At 43.3% G+C, this 22,794-nt stretch overlaps 1 protein-coding gene across 1 annotated transcript in view; it reads right to left on the bottom strand.

Moving 5' to 3' along the window:
- The window catches only part of LOC147016816 (talin-1-like), a 166,083-nt gene that overhangs the window by 74,055 nt on the left and 69,234 nt on the right, over positions 1-22,794 (bottom strand). The window contains exons 2-12 of the mRNA XM_085845847.1: positions 13,196-13,373; positions 7,209-7,306; positions 6,263-6,392; positions 5,760-5,912; positions 4,955-5,097; positions 4,611-4,738; positions 3,690-3,753; positions 3,003-3,107; positions 2,435-2,590; positions 1,360-1,461; positions 567-643 (exon numbers count right to left, since the gene is read on the bottom strand). Of these exons, the coding sequence (XP_085701973.1) occupies positions 567-643; positions 1,360-1,461; positions 2,435-2,590; positions 3,003-3,107; positions 3,690-3,753; positions 4,611-4,738; positions 4,955-5,097; positions 5,760-5,912; positions 6,263-6,392; positions 7,209-7,306; positions 13,196-13,331 (1,292 nt within the window). The 5' untranslated portion in view covers positions 13,332-13,373. The remainder of the gene's footprint in view (positions 1-566; positions 644-1,359; positions 1,462-2,434; positions 2,591-3,002; positions 3,108-3,689; positions 3,754-4,610; positions 4,739-4,954; positions 5,098-5,759; positions 5,913-6,262; positions 6,393-7,208; positions 7,307-13,195; positions 13,374-22,794) is intronic.

The raw sequence follows: 22,794 nt of genomic DNA, 5'->3' as shown, positions 1-22,794 counted from the left end.
TGAAGTATTGGGGGCGCGGGTCCTCTCTTCGGTTTTCCATGTGATTCTTACTGTGACAGCACTTTATAGAACAGGCTTTAAGATAACCATGCATGAGATGCAGATGGGAGATCACATGAGGAATCACACAAGGAACTTCAATGCACCAGGGGGCCACGAAGCCCATCAAGTCAGCGCAAATCTGCCAACATTCATATACCCCTCTATCCAATCAAAATCCATTGGGACCATAATCTGTACAGTGTCAGTGATGCTAAAGTGGTCTCCTGGGCTATTGGGAACAATCCTGGATGGGTCGCCACTCCGACGCAGGATACGTGAACGGCTCAATCATCCCAGCAAGCTGGTACTCATTTTGCCGACCTCGGAAGGATGGCAGGCTGAGTCAACCCCACCTGGTATTAATTCAACAGCCAAGCAGGATTTGAACTTCGGACCCGAGGATCCCAAGCCCACCACCTTCACCGTTAAGCCAACACCAGGCGTACAACAAAATGTCCCTCCTCAGAAAGGCATTTCCACCAAACAAAATGGGTAAAGGGAAGTTTAAAAACAAACAAACATACTTCTTTGGTGCTACTGAGTCTTCCAACATGGTCGATTCTTCGTCACCTTCCATCCCAAAACGGTCTTTGCTCTTTTTCTGAAACCGAGTGAAATGAAATAAACTTTTGAAATGGTTCATGTACCTTCCGTTCATATCCTTTGTACGTACAAACACAACCTCCGGGCATGCTTGCCAGACTGGCATGCGTACACGCCAGGAGATGGGTGCGTTTGCCATTACAATCCGTGCTGTTAAAATAGCAAAACGAAACCTCATTTCTTATCACAAAACATTAACCACATGGCGAGCAGACAGCGCTCCAACTGCTCTCAGCCAACAGAGGCACCTGTGAGTCAGTGAAGTGTGCTCGCTTGGCACAGAGCTCCGGTGTAGTACATTTGGTCTTTCATTTGATAAGGGAAACTCGAACCCGGACAATCATGGCCTCTTTGTCACAAATCATCTCGAGTCTGTGTGATTGCAGAGGATGGAATTTTCAACATCTTGAATCCAAAATCGTCAGGCTTTTCCATTATAATTGATTTTCTGCATTACAACAGCAGCTTCTGATTGGCTTGTGCCGTGAGTGGTGCCCGCTCGCCACGGGTGAGAAGCATAAACGGCGGACGATGTACACCTCGTATGTTGTGAGAAGCACATTAAGACTTATCGGACACTGAGGCTTTTCCATCTTTAGCATTGTACTCAATTCCAGCCGAGAGGTCAGGTTGACAGAAACTAGGCCTCATTGCAAACCGTTATCTCAAGATTGCAAAACCAATTTGAGCTGGAAAACGCCCACGTGGTTTCACCTTCTTTAGGATGATGTCAATGTAACCGGCGATGAGCTTAGCGATCTGCTCGCCCTCAGTGGTTTGCACCGAATAGTACCCATCGCTGTAGTCACCAAAATCCTGCAATTTCACACAAACAGTGTGGCCATGTGACCAGTTCGCATAAAACTCCTCATCAGTAAATCAGTTGGTATCATAAAATTCTCAAAGAATTGCAATCGGCAAAACATTTTCTTATACATCCATCCATCCATCCATCCATCCATCCATCGGGATCATACTCTGTGCAGAGCGTTGGTGCTGCCTAAGCAGTCTCCTTGGCTATTAGGCACAATCCTGGACGGGTCGCCACTCCGACACAGGATACCAGCATGCTGGCACTCATTTTGCCAACATCGGAAGGATGACAGGCAGAGTCAACCCCACCTGGTATTAATTTAACAGCCAAGGGGGATTTGAACTCAGGATCCTAGGATCCCAAGCCCACCACCATAACCACATTAAGCCAACACCAGGCATATTTTCATATCATTTCCCCTTATAGACCAACACAGATGACACCGTTCATCTCGAAATGAATTACTTGTAACTGACAAATCCTCAAAAGATTTTGTTCAATGATCATAATTTCTCTTCCGTTTACAAATGATTTTTCTGCATCGTTTAAGGCTCTCGGAAGATCGTGTGCACGTTTACGTGCAGGAGAAGGACATCAGTGCATTTCCACATGAATCACAAGGAAATTAGTAGATTATGGTGGACAAATCAACATCCAGCATATGAGGTTTGAACTCAGCATCCCAACATGGAAACCCCAGCCAGAATGACCCGAGTGACTCGTCAATCAATAGAGACATCACAGGCTGCACAGGTGCATAATCCACGCAAAGGTCATCACAAGGGTTAATTACTGCACCTGCACGCACTTTTCTCAGGAAACCACAAACAAACAATGAGTCCTTCAAGAATTCACACCCTTGACAGGATGTAAAAAAACACACAAAAAAAATATTCGTGCCGGGGCCCGTAGACATGACGGACACCCTTTTGTGCATAAAGTGGAAAAGGTGATGCAACGGACACCCGTACATACCAGAGTAAAGCTCTTAGGAGATGCTGCCCAACGTTTAACAGTCGTTAACGGCCATTCTTGAACTTCCTCCTTAGTTCGTTCTTCGACCCTCATCACGCAATCCTTTGTGATGCCAAGAAGTCGTGGAACAAGCTTGTTCTTTCCTTTCATTTTTTCCTGCACATCACCGAATGTGGCATTTTTATTGTACACTCCACAAACATGCGGCCACAAGAACAGAGCCATATTATCTCACTTAGACTTCCCCACCAAGACCATGCCTCTAAATATAGCATCCCCTCTAGAAATATGATGATGATGACAACGATGTCACAGAAGATCCATCCTGCCAGATCGTTGAGGCTTAATAGGCCCGAGGAATGCTCGTCCTTCATATGGATGTCATCCAGACGTGGCTGTCCATTAAGGTTCGGCCTGTCGACACATGGTCAACAGGCCGAACCAAAAGGGGCCTCACAAAAGTGTGTACAGCTGCTTGAGAAAATTACAGTTCGTAAAGCTCTCTCTAAAAACAGTTCCTTCAAAACATGTGCCTTGCATCCACGCAGAGGTGATTAATCCGTCTTACCTTCACGAGAAAGAACGACACTCCGTACGTCTTGAGAGAGCGGGCCAGCCTGACGTAGCGCACTTTGGCCTCCATTTCACTCATGTTCTCATATTTCTTATGCTCCTGTTAACAAGGTGAACACAGAAAGGTTCATCGTTTGACAGTGACCCAAATCATGCCCGATTTTAACAGCGCCAACGACCAACGTGCCACTTTAAGATCACATGACGATCCTTGTGCAGGTCCTGCCTGCTGTGGCTAAATTAAAGCCAGCAGTAGGCGACGTGGCACGATGATTTAAGGTCTTTCAACAAACACGGTCTGTCAAATTTTCCTTTCCTTACCCGGAAACAGAAAGCTCTTGTTCCCAGAAACTATTTCTTACAACCGAGCAAACTACGACTACATTAGCGACGAAACAAAGACCCAGACTGCTTTTCCAAGAACCTTAAAGTCGCTAATGCACTCACCAAGTCCCATGCAGGGAACATGTGCTGCCACCTGCGGTACTGCCTCACACAGTCGGAACACAAGCTTTTGGCCAGTTCCATGAATACATTTCATGTCCTTAAAGTTCTCTGCACGGACGCCTGTGCGATTATTATTCCATTCTCCACGCGGTAACACAATGCAAGCACCACACCTTGTGCACAATGAACACTGCACACAACACCCATCACGTCACTCTCACGGTGCACCCCGTACCTGAAAGATTCTCTTCTCTGCCCCCCGTTGTTTCACGTACTCCTTTGGCAGAAATTCCTTCAAGCTGTGAATGGATCGAAGCACAAGGGAACGTGAGGCACGCTTGTTGCGTTGAAGGAATAAAATGATCTCCACCGCACAAATTACTTCTTGAACATCTGCTAATGAAGTTCTTAAACTGCAAAGATGAGCAACGGTTCAACATAATGGCCAATTTTGTCAGACAGTGTGAATTTCATTGTGTGTTTTGATTTTTCTTTTTCTGTTACACAGAATGGACTGGCATGATGGCCTCGAGGTATGCACACTAGCCTGTAAGCTTTCTAGCCTGGGTCTGAATCCAGACCCAGCTATAAACTGTAGTCCTGATGTTTCACAGGCAGGGCGATTCACCAATGTGTGTGTGTGTGCTGTCCCTCGGATGGTCGTTAAAATGGGCGTCCCGTCTGCCAGTATTAGGTGGTGGACGATAAAGGTCCCACGGTGTCCTTCGCACAGAGTAGGCGAACTATCGTCGGCAACATGGCCAAATTACAAATTCCTGCCCTAACTACTGCTGGAAAAGCAATGGCAAACCACCCAGTACAATCCTTGCCAAGAACCTGCTTCTGTAACAGAGTATGGTACATCAGTATCAGAATTAAACAGAAAATATCTGGAAAAGTGCTGGAAAAAAAAAAACGACACAATGAACTATGACCCAACAGATATCATGTAAACACAATGAAAACTACAAAACATCGGGAGAACAGTCAGATGACAAAAATCCTGAATTAAGTTATGATTATTGTCATCAAGAGATGAGAATGCAGGTGAATGTTAATTCCTCGTTCGACCATGAGGCCCGCAACAATTGACAGTCCCAGTGAGACCATGAGGCATATTTTGCAACAAGTGGCAATTAAAACAGCACGCACTCACTCGAGAAAGCCCGGTTTGTGTTTGTTTTCAGAGTGAGGGCCAAACTGGATCTGCACTTGGTAACCTCCAAATTCGCATGCCTTCTCAAAGGACACAGGGTGCAAGCCATTGAGAATGTCATCACGAGCCTGCAGGGAAAGCACAGAGACAAATATGTTATTGAGGAGTCTGGCCATAAACAGCCTTTGAGGGACCAACGTGTGCTCACACCAAAATAAGAGGCAATAGTTTAAACAAAAGATGTCATGGATTGTTGATAATGGATCAAACGTGGGAATTAAAATGGCATGTTTGACTGCTTGCAATAAGCTCGACAGTTTTGCTCCGTTTGGGAGAACCATTACCTGAACGTACAGCAAGTTCAGCTGAACAGGATCTCTGGAGTCGACATTTTGGTCTGAGTAAAAGAATTTGCGCCGCAACAGGAGCATTTCCGTGTTATCCACACCCTGCTCACGCAGCGTGCGACCATGGTCCAGCCAATTCACTGAGGATGACACGAAAGCACCAATAAAACATCGTACCACCATAAAAAAATTCACGCTTTAACAGGCGAGTGTGCCTCCTATATTTTATTATTATTCCTACTACTACTACTACTACTACTACTACTACTACTACTACTACTACTACTACTACTACTACTACCTACTTCAATAGCCACAATTATTCCCACCTTATTGTGGGGTCAACCATAGAACCTTTTTTTCCCCAAGTCTTTCACGAATCGGCTTGCCAAGCCCGATGTTCGACTGAAGGTGGCAGAAATTTGGGATTTCTCGTGGGTGCAAGTGATAACTTGGCTACTCTTCACATAAGCCACCGTGGAATATTTTACGAATAAATAATTCTCGCAGACGAGACACCCAGCTTAACGTACACCCAAGGGACAGTGCACTTTGTGATGCAACCTCCTACTTGCGAAATACCAATCTGACAGTTTATAGTAGGCTGAGAATTGAACCAAGGCTGACGACTCAAAGATAAGTACGCTAACTCTGTACCATCCTACCAGACACATCCGGTCTCTTTATTGGTGATATCTGTCAATGGGATTGAGGATTGAACAAACTATCTTGAATGGCAGACACAACTTTCCGTTAATGACACAGACACACAGACATCTGACGTCCATAACAAATGACCCACTGTCATCATCCGTGTGAAGCTTCTGTTTCAGTTTCTCCATCTTCTTTTCATCCCGGAGCATTGAGCGTTCCTTTTTCAGGGTACCCATGCTGTCGTCCTTTTTGGCGTCCAGCTCATCATGCACAAGCGAGTATTCCTCGCTGTTGGTAATACCTACAGCACAACCACCACCAAGGACTCACCATTACATGTATATAGTACCTCCAAGATCAATGCATATTATATTCCCTCATTGCTCTGAACATGTAGATGCTGAATCATGCTGCAATATTGACAACCCATGAAAATTGTACAGGGAACTACTCCGTGGTCTATCTCACATCTCAATGTGACTCGAACTGTGAAACACTATTTTTTGAACATTTTCAACAGAAATGTAAAAGGGGGTAAAACAACAAATCAAATTAAAACAAAACTTCTCCAAGCTGAAAGTTTGAAAATAGAAGCCTCATGAACAGTGAGTGGGCTGTGTTAAGGAAGATGTAAAAGGGATTGTTTCTCACCAATCCTGCTACAAACAGTTAGCAACATGTCTCCCACATTCTTCGAGTCATCAACCATGACAGTCTTCACGGTGCCGTCCAGCATTCGTACCTTGAGGGGCCGCTGCTTCTTGCAAAACTCCAGGAGATCCTGATACAAAGTAACAAAACGTTTGTCACATTCAAAAATACAATGACAGAAGTAAAACATAGATTATTTTTTTTTTGGCAAATTGATACAAGAAAGAAAAATTATAATTTTTGATTATCAACAATAGAACAATCCAACAATGAACCAACAATGAAACAATCCAACACGACAACGCAAGCACAACTAACAATCCAACAATGGAAGCCAACAATGAAACAATCGGCAAACAACTTTCCCATTCAAAACAAAAAAAAATGTGTGACGAGAGCGAAGTTGATAGCTCGCCATCGCAAATCCCCCGCGCTTATAAAATTTTGAGTTCATTTTTTTCCCCCCATTTTGGCCCCTGTAATCCAAAGCATCCATCACATAGGGCATGAACCAGAGGTCAAATCCAAAAACTCGTTGCATACTTTATGCATCCCCCAATGTTGATTGCACATACAGTACAGAGTTTCATCCCTTAATGGCATTTTTTGGTATTTGACCTTTTGACCACACCCCAAAAATGATAATGCCTTTCCACCTTTTTGCCGTGTAGTGATCATAACTACCAAGTTTGATGAATTTCTGCACAATTGTTTAGGAGGAGATAGCGTGACGGACGGATAGACAGACTGCAATATCCTCCCCCCCCCCGTGTTTTTTCAAAAAGCGTGGGAATAAAAAATTAAACGAGGAACTCAACGGATATTTTCCATTACTGTTCAGCATAAAGCTTTGTTTCACTGCACGACAATGCAAGCACAACTAAAGTGATGACAAGATTATTCACGGAAATAATGGCAATGTAAAGGAAAATAAAAGTGAAGTCACCCCATTCCGGAGCATGTAGTGGTCCAGAGTGCGGCTGGAATCGAGCCATATTCCCTTCTTGGGGTCTTCATCCGCAAGGAAAAGCCCGTATTCACTGGCTGAATAAACCCGGGACAAGCAATGCAGACACAAACACCTTTGTAAGCATTTTATTTAAAAATAATCACAATCTCGTTTATTAGAAGAAAAAATATACAATCTATTATCAAATTAAAAAAAAAACTCACAAACTCTCTACAGGAAAATATCTTTATAAAAATAAAACTGTAGAATGAAGAACTACGGTAGTGTTGCTAGTGTAGGCTGGTGTCGATGTGCAATGGCGGACAGGGAGAACAATAAATGAGGTCAACGACAACGTTGATCGAGGAATGCTAACTGCTGTGGGAAGCAAGGAGAAGCAGACATTTCAGACGTCTGCTTCATCTATTGCCCTTCGTCGGAGCAAAAGAGGGTTAATGTCAGAAACGTCAGCTTCTCCTTGCTTCCCTTTGAGTATTTACTCATCGCAGCTGTTCCTGTGCTCTTCTGTGAAAGTTGAAAGCAGAAACAAAAGGAGGAAAGAGAAAGAGAAAGAGAAAGAGAAAGAGAAAGAGAAAGAGAAAGAGAAAGAGAAAGAAAGAGAGAGAGAAAGAGAAAAAAAGAGAGAGACAGAGACAGAGACAGAGACAGAGACAGAGACAGAGACAGAGACAGAGACAGAGACAGAGACAGAGACAGAGACAGAGAGAGAGAGAGAGAGAGAGAGAGAGAGAGAGAGAGAGAGAGAGAGAGAGAGAGAGAGAGAGAGAGAGAGAGAGAGAGAGAGAGAGCACAGTAATCTCCAAATTGGGTTAATGAGGGTGGAAAAGATTGCAGGGAGGAATGTGGGATGACATGAGATGATGGTGCACCGACTAGTTGAAACCCTGGAGGGTAGAGTGCGCAGGCAGTTTCACAGATGGGAGTAAAGAGGAACAAAAGTGTGGAGATTGGTGGAAAGCATGGATTTGGTGAATTTAACCAAGGTCAGGTCAGGAATGGGAGCATGCGCCAGAGCAGCGCGTCGCTGTGTCCACTTTCCACCGGTACTCCAGGGGCCTCCGTCTGGCCATCCCCCAGGCAGATGCCTGGCCCATCCCCATCTCCTTGAGATGCCAATCAACCTTCTGCAACCACGAGGCACGTGGTCAGCCCATTGGCCTCCTCCACTCACGAGACTCCCTCGCCGAGAGAATCTGGTGAGCATGATCAGCGTCAGGGTTTAACCAAGAGGGTTTAGTTACCCGGGTTAATGGAAGAACACATTCATTATGGCAGAAATTTGTAATTCGTTCAGGGTGTCGGTGATAACTTGCCTATTCCTCGTGAAAGACACCATGGGATCTTTAATGTCCACCAGTTAATGGCAGCAGTCAGGTCCCCAGCTTAACTTGTATGCGAGAGACAAATACGTAATAATAATAATTATTATTATTTAATATGCAGCCGATGGCTGTTGGTTACATCATTGCTGGGAGCTCGACTGTGCCACTGATGCAGTGCCCCCTTGTTTCCAGTAAGCTAGCAATCATTTTGCCAACCTCTGAAAGGATGACAGGCTGGGTCAACCCACCTGAAGTTATTTTAATGCATGACAGGGGCTCAAACTCAAGACCCTAAGTTATTTTTAGACATAAAGTTCTTCTACCCCCCCCACCAACCCAACCTCTCATATTCTTGCTGGATAGGTGAACATCGCTAACCATTCAAGCAAAATAAAGTCAACTAGAGGGGGAGCAGTCGGTAGACTGCAAAACCTCCGCCGCCAATACTGCTAGGTCACTCAAGTGAACCTGATATCCTATTCATTCAATTTGACATCAACAGTGCTCAGAGTTATAGTTTGCAACTTTTCCTTTCACTTTTAACTTTTACATACTCAATTCATTCGTCATAACTAGATTCCTTTAGACAGAAATTGATTTTACATGGGTATATCCACCTGAAGTTCCAAAATCAGCCGCAATTATAATTTTTTGGCATGTTTTTTGTTGGAAATCACTACTAACCTGTAGAAATGCAAAAAAAAAAAAATCGAAATTTTGTTGAAAAAAAAGTTGCAAAAAATTTTCTTTTCTCTAACAATTTTTTTTGGAGGGGGGAGGGGAGTGTAAGATCCCTTAAAACATGTAGAATTGCAAAAAAAAAAAAATTCAAATATTTTTTCAAAATGGCCGCCATAGCGGACATATTGGATTTTGGACCAAGTCCAAAATCTAATGGCATGATCCTTGGACCATACCTAATCCCCCCACCAAGTTTCGTCGAAATCCGTCGAGGAGTTTTTCCGTAATACTGTTCACCAACAAACAAACAAACAAACAAACAAACAGAAAAGGGTGAAAACAGTAACCTCCGATCTTCGATGGCGGAGGTCAATGAAGGTGTCAGGCCATGGAATTCTTGCAGCATGGCCAGTGGAATGGACGGCACATTTCCACCCTGTATCTTCGATGACTTGATTTCTCGTGGACACAGATGAGAATGCATGACTATTGAGAAGAATAAAAGCGTCACACTCGATGCTTCTTCCAAATATGCTTTTGTTTCTGCTTTCAGCTTTCACAGAAGAGCACAGGAACAGCTGCAATGAGTAAATACTCAAAGCCTTGTGACTCGCTATGTGCTCTTCTAAAGGTTGGACAAACTCATCTCCACGAATAATAAACATCAAATCTGACAATGGTTTAGCTAAAAACCACACTCTATGGTCTTCTTCTTCTATCGTATGCAGCACAAGGCTGCGGGGTAGCATCATTAGCTGATGGGGTGCAGCTGTACCATGCAATGCCCTGTGTCGGTTCGGGCAGGAATTTGGAATTTGTTCAGTGTACCGGTGATAGACCGCATCTTCTTCACGAAGGACACCGTGGGTTCTTTTACGTCCATCCAAGGGACTGCACACACATTGATGAATGACCCTGCCTGTGAAATACCAGGATGACAGTTTATAGCTTGGTCAGGATTCAAACCGAGGCTAGAGAGCTTGTGTGTACCTCCAGGCCATCCTGTCAGCCTGGTTCTCTGGTCAAAGTGTTAGTTAAAATAAACTTTCCAAACACATCAAGTGGGATGGCAGTACAGCACAAAATTTGTCAGAAACTACACCTTCCCTGCGCTCATTTCCACATTGCATTTCCTCTTCACCATTGAGCATTTCTTGCAAATTACTGTGCGTGAGATCTGGAGGATCATGCAAAAGGGAGGTTCTACTATAAACCTCACAGGATCCCAGCTATAGATAGACAGTGATGGTTGCAGGGATGCTCCCTGTTCGGTGATCCATCTGCACAAGCTCTGTTCGGTGCCAATGAGGATCCATCCATCCATTGGGACCATATTCTGTGCAGAGCATTGGTGCTGCCTAAGCAGTCTCCTTGGCTATTGGGTACAATCCTGGATGTGTCCCCATTCTGACACAGGATACCAGCGAGCTGGAACTCATTTTGCCGACATCAGAAGGACGACAGGCAGAGTCAACCCCACCTGGTATTAATTCAACAGCCGAGAGGGATTCCAAGCCCACCACCCTAACCGTTAAGCAAACACCAGGCATAATGAGAATAATGGGAGCCATTTTTGTAACTTTATCCAAGTCTTCAAGTGTTCAAACGTAAAGATTATCAAACAAAAACCTCCAAAATGAATCCAGATTGTTCAAACAAGAGGATCAGCTCCAGAAAGACATTAAGGAATCCAATTCGCCTGCGACTTGATGATGCATCCTTGTGGGGAACTCCATAATTAAAAAGGGTGACTGATCAGAATTCCAACTGGGCTTCATTTTGGATCAAAATAAAAAAAGAAACCACCTGAAGGACACACACACACACACACACACACACACACACACACACACACACACACACACACACACACACACACACACACACACACACACACACACACACACACACACACACTGAATACATTTTCGCTGGTAGAGTCTTGGAGTTCATACGAAAGGGAAACTGGGAGCAATTTTTGATGTGTTCGTGTGCAGGGTAAGGAGCTGAGTCCATTCGAACAGCTTTTCAGACATAGCCATCACATACACTCCAAATGGGAAGCATTTTACAATGTAGCCCTGCCACGTTTACAATCGAAGGATGTCTTCAAATTCCATCAGGACACCTGAGAACATGTAGACGAAAGGAAGTGGAACGACCTAATGGGGACTGTAGCCAAGCTGTGGACATGACTCAAGGGAAGGAATACTTGGGCCAAGAATGTTCCTCGGCCAACCCCCACCCCCCCAAAAAAAAATGTGGAAATAATTGGGGACATTAAATAAGTAGTAGCGGAAGTAGTGGTAGTAGTAGTAGTAGTAGTAGTAGTAGTAGTAGTAGTAGTAGTAGTAGTAGTAGTAGTAGTATAGTCAACAATTGTAACTCACTGCGTTTCATTTTCTATAAGCAATTAATTACTTGGCTAGTAACGCAGATCAGTTGGCACCATGTTTGTCTCTGAGGTCTCTGGTTTTATTCTCAATTCCTGATCGAATTTAACAAAACTGCCATTCTGGTGTGGTACCAGTGGGGGGCGCTGCATCTCGGCGTGTACTCCTTCAGGCGATTGCATTAAGCTGGCTATCCTCTCGGCATACTGTGAACATGAAAGATCCCACATATAGTACAGTATTGTTCACAAGAGTGCCACACCATGCAGATGCTGCTAATAAATTAGATGAGATTTCAATGGGATATCTATTGGCATTCAATTTCATAACATGCAAAGGAGCAAAAGGTAACTCGAGAGTTCATAGCATACCTCACCCCATGCAAACTTGACAACAACAACAAAAAAAGACGTGGGCGGGGAGTGGGGTCTGCGAGCAGTAAATTTGATTGGTCGATATGATGTAAAATGACATAATATTTTGACAAAGTACTGCGAAACGGAATGCTTTGGAAGTGCTAAAAAGCCCATTTGTGTTCTGCAGTGTTCAAGTATATAATTCAATTGAAATAAAATAAAGATTTTAAATGTGGGAAAAACTTTTTTTCGGAAGTTTACCGCCGTTCATGCAGCGTCTTTTACACGATACATTAGTTCTTCATATCTGTTGTTTGTGTCCTTTATAACATCCTTAAAAACTTTAAGTTTCCTGTTTGTAGTGATTTTAAATTTTGTTTGACTGCCAGACAGGTAGATGGAGTAAAATATTATCTCACTCCTCTCTGCTCATGTGCGGTGGGACAAATTCAGTCAAAGTACTGCTGAACTACAGGTTCGTTTTCCAATTCATGTTCCAAAATATAACATTCAATTGAAATGAAGTTGTTCCTCGATCATAAGCTGCCGTTTGTGGGCAGACACAGACAGACAGAAAGAAGTGAACCAATTGCTTAACCCCGCTTTTCGCTCCGCACACGCGCCACAGTTTACCTAGTTTTGATCACGTGACCGAAAGTGAGGAATGTAGATGTAAAAAGTAAGTGTGGATATGAATCAGACAAAACCGGCCAATTGGCCTCTTTCCTGTGTTGATTGTGTCGAGGTGGCAGGAAAACTCTGGAGAGACAGTGTTGTCACAGAGTAAATAGGCCCGGCATACAGATATCGACCGGGCCTCAGACTCCTACACACTTATGGAAGGGAAGGAATCCAAACTCCAATGTTAAATAGAGAGGTTTATAGCTTGGTAAAACAAAAAGGCCTGAGCAAATAAAAGTTTCTTCGCGAAACATTGTGAACACATACATATCATGGACCACTGCGTTTGCCCTGTGCATGAGTAAAGCTGTAATTTCGATAACAAATACAATTTGACATGCATTTGTGTTCTTCAGGATTTCTGTTGTACAAGACAAATCCTCAAAGTAGCAATTACATTTACAAAGAGTTAGGCTTTGCTTACACAAGACAAAGCATCGCCAGGAATGTTGCAAATCCTCTAGGAGTCAGCACGGCAGTGCTAGTACACACACGTGCACCCAGGTCCAAGGTCTAAGGGCAAAACTCACCCCTGCCATCCTGTGCCTCCTGTACGCGCTCCTGAATAATGCAACAGGCGTCTTGTATGACCATCGATGGCTCAAACTGCATGGTCTTCACCACATTGCAGTGACGTATGCAAATCTTGAGTGAAAGGGCCACCATGGTGTTGGCGTCAGCAAGGAACTATGCCTGGTCAGCTGAAACCTGTTGGCGAGGAAACAGAAACAATATGTGCAGGAGGTCCGGACAACAAGAAGTAGCTTCCCCATGCACAAGGAACACACAGATCCCCATTTGGTCTTGTCCGAGTGCCAGTGGGGGTGAGAAAGTGTCAAAGGCATGCACGAGAAATCAATAATACACTCAGCTCTTGCACATTTCACAACAAGCAATGCTGCATTAAATCGCTTACAAATCAAGTTGTAGTGGTATAGTCAGACCGTTGGACCGAATGAAGAACGCTATGCATGGGAAAGTGAGTTAAAGATGAGACACCGCAAACAGCATGTGTATGAATGGATCTCACTAACAAGGAGCCATCATGGTGCCAAGGCAGGCAAAAGGAAAGCCAAAATACGGTGTTACACACGATGGACGTGATTATATGGTTCGCACCTTTCGCAGGGATTCAACTGTTTTCAAATCGAGACAGGTGTTTACCTATTTCCGACCCGATGTACCATACGGAGTGTCTGTTCTGACAAAGCAGTTTCTTGACAAGGGCCATGCTGGGCGGTTTGTCATTCCTCTCGCAGGAGTAGTTAGGGCAGGAATTTGTCATTTGTTCAGGGTGCCGGCGATGGCTCGCCTACTCGTCACGAAGGACACCGTGAGATCGTTAATGTCCAATAATACCGGCAGACGGGACACCCGGTTTATAATCTATCCGAGGGATGGCACACACATTGATGAATCATGCTGCCTGTGAAACACCAAGATGACAGTTCATAGATGGGTCAGGATTCAAACCCAGGCTTGACAGCTTTGAAACGAGAATTTTTTTTTAAAGCTTATCTGGAATTGGAATTCCAGATTAAAGGTATTGTCATCGTCCGTCTGTCCATCCTTTTCTTACTTTGACTTCTCCGGCCAACCCACCGGGCTCGTTCTGGTCACGTGACTTAAAGTAGGTCAAAATGGTGGACTTAGTAAATTCCTTCAAAAATCTTCTTCTCCAGACCCACCAGTCAGAATGCCACCAAATTTGGGTTACAACATTAGGCCAGGGCCCAGATAAGCTACAGTACGTGTCTAGTGGTCTTATTTTTTATATTGACCCTGTAAATCAAACAATTACCATGATGACCTCAAGTCGACCCGTCCAGGAGGTATTTTTGGCATAAATCCGAAAACAAATATTTTGACAAGGTTCTCACATTTTGCATCACGACCCACAACCTAATCGAGCTTGAGCGGAATGAGCTTCCACTTTTACAAACTGACGAGGGCGAGCGCAAACGGGCCTTTTCATCCCTGACTGGCCGTCCATTTCTCATCAGTCTCATCTCATTGGAATGCGTCGATTGACTGCTACAAAGCAAGACTCGCTCTTCCTCACATGTGTCCTCGTTTCTCGGCCTGCATTCTCACCTGTTGAGCCACACACCTGTGTGCCGCTTCACCTGCTTTCTCTATCATGTTGATTTAGCCGCAGCACTTCGTCCTGAAAATTCCCTTAGAACTTCCCTCTGCATGCGTTGGTCAGAGTCTACTGAAACACATTGCCTTGCGCATACCCCTGGGGACTCGTTGGTAATAGCAGTGAGAATACCTTTCAGTGCGATGAAAATAATTGCATCAAAAAGTTAGACATGTCATGGAGTACAGGTTGTCCAGTAAACAGCTGGTGCATCGTGCCGTCATCCCTGTGAATCAGACGGCATGAGGGTGGTTCGTTTTAACCATCTAATTATTCTAAAGCGAACCACTTTGCAATTATTGCGTCTAAATCGAAGTACGTCTCAGCCGAGGCAATCAAGGATGGACAAAGATGTTGGCGACTCAAGTCAAATTGGGATCGTGGTCCCTTTGCGAGGGGAGTGTGGAGAGGCCATTTTGTGCAGTGCTTGAAAAGTGGAACAAACATGGCATGAAATCACACGTGCACCAAACACGCACTGGAAAATAAAAACCCACAAAATCAACAACCACTGAAGAACCGCAAAACGGCTCAACCCAAACACAAGATCTTAACACAGGAGCAAGGCAAAAACCACCCGTTATTGATCTGCCATTGGCAAACTAAACGTGTCAAACCACCTGTTAGCAAAGCAAACTTGTGCAACACGTATGCTGATCCGACATGGCCGGTCTGACTCAAACTGGGAAACGGCATGGGAAAAGGGAAGGGGCGCACGGCCGGATGTACCATGATGTTATTTATACTGAACAAACATGTCCCAAATAAAAAACGTGTTCAGAAATAAAGGAAGAACAAAGCATTCGGGCTCGATACGTTTTCCCGTAAGTTTGCAAACTATTTTGCTTTCCTTGCTTGCACAAGTTTTGCTCATCGAACTCTGAAAGCAGAAGGGACAGCACAGGTTCAACGGGTCAAATTATTATTATTCTTCTCTGTAGAAAATTTTATCAACAACTTGTTCATCATTTCAACATATCACAGATCGATGAGTTATAATAAGAGGGATTAATACCTGGTCTAAAGGGTGGAAGGAGAAGAGCAAGGGGTTATCAAATGGGGGAGGGAGGGACAATGGGAGGGTCATGGCTAACTGCTATCCCCTTGATCCTGTCATGCATTCCCAATTCAATCCACTGCCGATATGATCTGCCATTATGGTAAACCTTGGAAAGCTGACTCCTTTCGTCCAAATGGCTCCTTTGCATATTAAGCCAAATGCAATACCCTCTCCTTCGGCGAGGGTAACAACAAATGATATTCAATATTAAATTATTTGCGTGGAAAGGAGTAAGGAAAGTTACAGTAGAAGCCTGCAAGTTACAAGACGAATGACAGAGACAACAGGATGCAAGAGCTATAATGATGAAATATTTGAACTTGTGACCTGTGCATGTAACCGCTTAACTAAAACCACAATACCAATCCATCCACCCCCCAAAAGAGTCAGTTTACTGAAATGGCAGCTGCTAATGCCAGATAGTCACCATGGTAACATTTTGTAAATAAATATAAACAATTAAAAAGGCCAGTCATATTTTCAATACCCATTTACAAGTGAATATATATATATATATATATATATATATATATATATATATATATATATATATATATATATATATATATATATATATATATACAGAGAACATCAAAAGCAGACCTTTTGAGAATGTTTTTGTCGTATTTGTCAGAAATTTGAAGTTAAAAAAAAGTTGCTTTCAGAAATATAGGCTCATGGGCAAGAAAAGCAAAACAAAACAGAGAGAAACAGCTTTACTGACAGATATATGGGAACAGGCAAACAAAAAAAACATGGACACAACACAAACTAGAACGGCACTCGGGAGAGCACGTACCTCCGCCAGGCTGAACAGTTTACGTTTTGTATCCCACTGATAGGACGGATCTGGATCCGGACTTGAACCAAAATCAAATTGGCTTGTTGTCGTCACTGAGCCGATTCATCCACATAGTTTTGTCATAACTCGTCCACAACTTTTTGAAATATCATACTATATTTTGTTTTTGGTCCTATCTCTCAATAGTGAAGAATCACTTAAAAAATAATTTTTTTTAACCATGTATCCAGATTCGGATCTTCACAAAAACCGAACTAATTTGTCCTTGTCATACACCCAACCTGTCCAACAAGTCTCGTCCAAATCAGTCCATAACGTTTTGAAATATATCGTGCTCGATCGGTTTTCGCCAATATCACTCAATGGTGAAGAATCACTTAAAATAAAATAAAAAATTCATTAAAAAAAAAAAACCTTAAAATAAGGTTGGAACGAGGCCAGAAGCAAAGCAACATATAACCAAGTCCACCAACTTGCAGTGGGCAAAAAGCAGACTTTGGGATGCATCCTCCTGGCAGATGCCAAAAATGTGAGGAGCTTTGGATTCAACAACCTCTAGAAGAGTAATAAGGCAAGCAGCTTCACCAGTCCAGAGTGGTGAACCATACTCCATAGTGCATTGTACTTTGGATGAAGGCTTTGTACGAGTTCACCTTGATGAGCACTGCATGGACTTGGCTGGACGGGAGTACCAAATATCGGCCACCTTAGAAGCCAGTGTGGAGATATGGTCTGCCCAAGACAAGTGACAGATTGTGCATGCGAGGCCTGGGGTCTCCAGGGATTTCACCTCTTCCAGGCATTGAACTGCGTGTCTCGACAGCTGATCCTTAGGAAGGAACAGAGTGAGAGCTAAAGACTTTCACGGAATGAGAGATGTTTTCATTTCGCTGACCAACAACTTGTTTTTCTTTCCAGATTTGTAGACAGGGATGCTTTGGAAGTCTGTCATTCAGTAGGGTGCTATAATGTTCTCCACAAGGTGGAATTATTAGGAAAATAATAAAGATTTTTCAGGGAAGCAGAGAGGGGTCATTGATGGAGATTGTAGACCAATAATAAGAATGTTCCTAAAATATTACCTTACGGCACATTGCCATCAAGATGTAGACATACCTTCAAGAGAAAGTTCACTGACTGACTCACAGATAAAAATTGGATGATCATTCCAGGAAAGCTTCCTGAATACTATTGGAAACAGCTATAGGAAAGGAAGGCTGGGTGCTAGAGGAGTGGCCGAAGGAAACAGGTCTTTATACATTAGAATGGAGGCAATTATGAGGAGATCTGATGGGGATCTGTGTCGGAGTGGCGACTCATCCAGGATTGTGCCCAATAGCCCGCAAGACTGCTTCGGCAGCACCAGCGCTCTGTACAGAGTATGGTCCCGATGGATGGATAGGGATGTTTAAGATAGTCAAGGGTTTCGACAAAATCAATGCAGAAGAGTTTTTCAGGAGGATGTACAGTGACAGAACCAGGCGCCACATCCTGAGAATAAAGAAGGAGGATGTACAGTGATAGAACCAGGCGCCACATCCTGAGAATAAAGAAGGAGGATGTACAGTGATAGACCAGGCGCCACATCCTGAGAATAAAGAAGGAGGATGTACAGTGATAGAACCAGGCGCCACATCCTGAGAATAAAGAAGGAGGATGTACAGTGATAGACCAGGCGCCACATCCTGAGAATAAAGAAGATGGTAGTTAGGATGGTAGTAATGCAGGTGTCTTTCACTCAGAGTGCAGTAAATGAGTGGAATGGCCTCCCTGTAAAGGTTGCGGCAACAGAATCAGTTTAACGTGGAATTAAATAGGTACCTGGAAGCATTGGTGATGGAAGGGTACATGGATATTATCAGTACTGGTTGGTAGCTTCAGAATGGATGAACGATTGTCCACATGTGCAGTAATTATGATGTCTGTGAGCGCGTTGTCTCAAAAAATGAATGTGTTGGTGTTTGTTCATTCCTCTCCCTACAAACCCCCCTCCCCCCCCAAAAAAGACAATTCAGACACAAGTATCATCCTCGTGATGTGTGCCCCTCCCCACTCCTCCTGTCTCACTCCCAGTAAAATTAAGCCAATAAAATGATAGATTAGATTAATGTGATGCTGATAGCGCACAGGCATGATGAGCTAAATGGCCTTTCCCTGTGTCTATCTGGCTTCCTTGTATATCAGAAGAGCCATGAAAATATGGAGGAGGAACAGGACAGGTTTTCGGAGAGGTTTGACAAGACCACATCAAACAGGGAATGGCTGCCATTTCGAGATTTTTTGGAGAGATGCAAGTTTGAAAAGAAACAGACTAAGGCCAGATATTTCGCAGACAGCCTTGGCTGCAACCTCACAGTTTGAGGACCGACTCCAGCCAAGTGATATTGGTCGCTATTGAAATATCCACATGACGTAAAAAAAAAAGAAGTGGTGGACGAGGACAGCAGAGTCATGTTTGAGGGAAGCTACCTCGTCAATGGAGTCATCACAAATGGTTAACTTGTTAATTAATTTGATTTCAATGATGGATTTATAATTCCATTTCCTTTGTAGATTTTTTTCCGACATCATCTTTTCTATCAAATATACAAGTCTCAAAATAATTTAACTTTAATTTTTGAAATTAACAAAACAGAAAGGTCAGACTTTAATTAAACATTACAAAATTTCCACGTGGTTATGGCATCAACTCAGCAGGGTAATGAGAAGCTGCCTCGCTGATATCCAACAAGTGGCAAAGTATTTATATCAATCATTATTTCATGGGTTCATTTTCATCTCGTTCAAAGGTTGTTCTGTATATTAATAATTATTAGTATGTACGAACAACACAGTGAAATAACTCAAATAACCAAAATGCTAATGAGCTGGTCATGAGTTACATTTGACAACACATCTCACAGTCTCACCCTGTCACTCCGGAAGCATCAAAAAACGAACCCACCTATCTATTTCCATGGTCAACCGCTGCAAGAGGTTCAGTCTCTTGAACTCTAAAGCCAAACCTTCATTTATAAGGCCTCCTGGGCCAACCACACCACATAGCTGGCCTCCACATCCAGCCACAGACTGTGAATCCGAAGTCATTCAAAGTGAGCATAACGACTCACAGCCAACAAGGACTTTGCCCATACCTCAATGGAGTGCTGTTCTTCCCTATGGCCTGACATCCCAGCATCACATCCGTTGCTCCTGGAATCTGTGCAATCTAAAGCTCTCAACATTATTGGCATCTCCAACAATGATGCCAAAGCACAATGCATGTTGTTCTACCATCAGAGAAATATCGATGGCCTTTGTTTATTAGTGCTTCTCTTCTGCTTCAGCTCCCTTTGATCTCTCAGCCCTCCATCCCTCTCCAGCATTTCCAGGATGTACGTGTTCTTGCATTAATCCCCTCCTGGTTAAACTTCCACAATCCAGGCATAATACATGCCTCAACTCTTTTCTCCCGTTTGTACAACTGCTTTCCCAAGGCTATTCAATCCCACACTTCCTTGCAATGCTTGAACCAAGTGTACTATCTCATGTCATCCCCCATTCCCACTCAGAATCTTTTCTATCCCAAGTAACCTTACCTAACCTAACCTAACCCAACAAAACAAATTCTGATAAGCCAAACAGCTCTTTTAAATCCATCCATCCATTGGGACGATACTCTGTACAGAGCGTCGGTGCTGCCGAACCAGTCTGCTGGGCTATTGGGCACAGTCCTGGATGGGTCACCACTCTGACACAGGATACTCGAATGGCTCTTTTAAATGCTACCTTATTTTGACAAATTTTGGTTAAATGAGACATGTGGTTGAGAATTGTTCTGTACTAGTTAAAAATGTTTCACACTCGCAATTGGATTGGATTATAGGGAAAATTAACTCATTTCCCTTCAAATTGTTCTTTGCTTCTACAACTGCACTATGAAGGACTTTGAGACTTATCAAGGTGGTGGTGGTTGTTTATTATCCCGTTCCCCCGCTTAAGGCCCGGTCACACCTTGACGTTTTAGCCAGCAATGGCAACGTATTAAAATGTATGTAAAACGCTGGCTGACGTTGAACTTTTGATGTTTTTTTTTTAAGATTCGGATGTATTCATAACGAGTTGGTCGTATGCATAACATATTAGTAATGGACACACAACGTTTCGTTGTGTTATAGATAACTTATACCAACGAATGCTGAACCTGTTGTCGGCCTACACAACCGATGCCCAACGATAGTCTAACTTCGGCATAGCGCGTTGCACGCATCGCCGACGATGTCGTGACGTAGCCTATTAAAAGGCTGACGCACAACGATTCGAATCATAACTGCCGTAGAAATGGAAGTGACAACATCGCGGTCACACCTTGGCGATCTTGCCAGCGTATGCCGACCTAAGAAAAATGTGTCTAAAACGTTGGGGCACGTCAAATACGGTATGAGTAAGTTTGGTATACGTGAGTACAACGCTAAAGTACGCTATCATATGTCTAGTAAGTAGAGTACGTCAAGAAATTTTAAACATGTTCAAAATTTTACGACGTACTCGGCGTATGACACACATTCCGCATGCGATGGGGATAAGTTTTACACACGATATGTGGACGCTCACACACGTCCACAAAGGCTACTTATAAGCTACTCATAAGTCGAAACACGTCGCGGTAATGTCTTTTTTACGCGAAAGTTATTTCTAACTTATGTTTGACGTGCTTTGAACCAATTCTTTACGTAGTCCCAACACACATCGACGTATGTAGACGTATTCCAATGACGTCTTCCGGTCGACAAAAAAAAATAAATTAACGTGTTTCTAGCTTACAACTGCCATATAAAGACGTGTTCCCAGCGGTTTTGGGAATTGGTATATAAAAATGCTGCTCATAAAAGGGGAACCCAACAGTGTTTTCGAGTCCTTTTTGAGTCGATGTCCATGTCAGCAGTATCAGTATCAGTATTAGTATCAGTATTAGTATAAGTAGTAGTTTGTTCATGTTGGCAGTAGTAGGTGAGTGTGAGGGGGAGGGTGTGGGTTATGATGGATCGTCCTTGCGTCCGCGTGTCCACGGGTAGGTTCATAGGCTGCCACTCAACGATTTAAATGGCTGCATCTCCACTATTGAAAGTAGACGCTTGCGCTCAACAATTGGATTTTTTTTACACTCAACGACTTTTAAACGGTACCACTCAGCTCGTTTCATTGTTTACAATGAATGATTTAAATTGCTGTCACTCGCCTTTGTTTTTTGACGCTGGTGCTCGGAAATTTTAATCGTTTCTATTGAACGTGTTAAATCGCTCAAACCCCACTATTGAAAGTAGACGCTTGCGCTCAACAATTGGATTTTTTTTACACTCAACGACTTTTAAACGGTACCACTCTGCCATTTTCATTGTTTACAATGAACGATTTAAATTGCTGTCACTCGCCTTTGTTTTTTGACGCTGAGGTTTTGAAATTTGAAGCGTTTCTTCTGAACGTGTTAAAACGCTCAAACTCGACTATTTTAAATAGACGCTGCCGATGGACAATTGGAATCATAGCCAAGCTCGACATCAAAGTGTGAACATCCTCGTCATGCCGAAGAAAAGTTTGAAGAATGCTGTAAATAAGTGTCCTGGCCGTGGCCGTGGACGCTGACGCAAGGACGATCCATTATACCGACGTCTTTCAGCCTATGAGTAACTTAAAAGTAACGTCTGTCGATGTGTGGCAACGATCGCGTAACGTGCCAACAACACGTTAATCATAGGTTAGAAATAAGTTTCGGGTACACTAAACATTACCTCGGCGTGTCTCAACTTATGATTAACTTACAAGCAGCATGTGTTGACGTCTGTCAACGATCGCAGACCGTGCATACAACTTGTGGCCAGCGTAGCGGAACGTGTGAGTCATACGCCGACATACGTCGTGAAATTTAAAGCATGAAAAAATTTGAGGACAACCAAAAAGTACAACGTTTAAAGCCAACGTACAACGACGTATGGCAGTGTTTTTCAGCGTGCTCTCAATGTTATCAAAACTTACCCATAACGTATTCAACGTGTGCCAGCGTTTTAGAAAAAAAATTCAAAATCGGCATACGTTGGCTAAAACGTCAAGGTGTGACCGGGCCTTTAGTGGTTTTACAATGACATGC

Source organism: Eptatretus burgeri, chromosome 11 (assembly GCF_056783735.1).
Source record: "Eptatretus burgeri isolate ZD-2024b chromosome 11, Ebu_testis_v1, whole genome shotgun sequence".
Lineage (NCBI taxonomy): Eukaryota > Metazoa > Chordata > Myxini > Myxiniformes > Myxinidae > Eptatretus > Eptatretus burgeri.
Note: the sequence above shows the minus strand (reverse complement) of the source record. Positions and strands in the feature narration are given on the sequence as shown.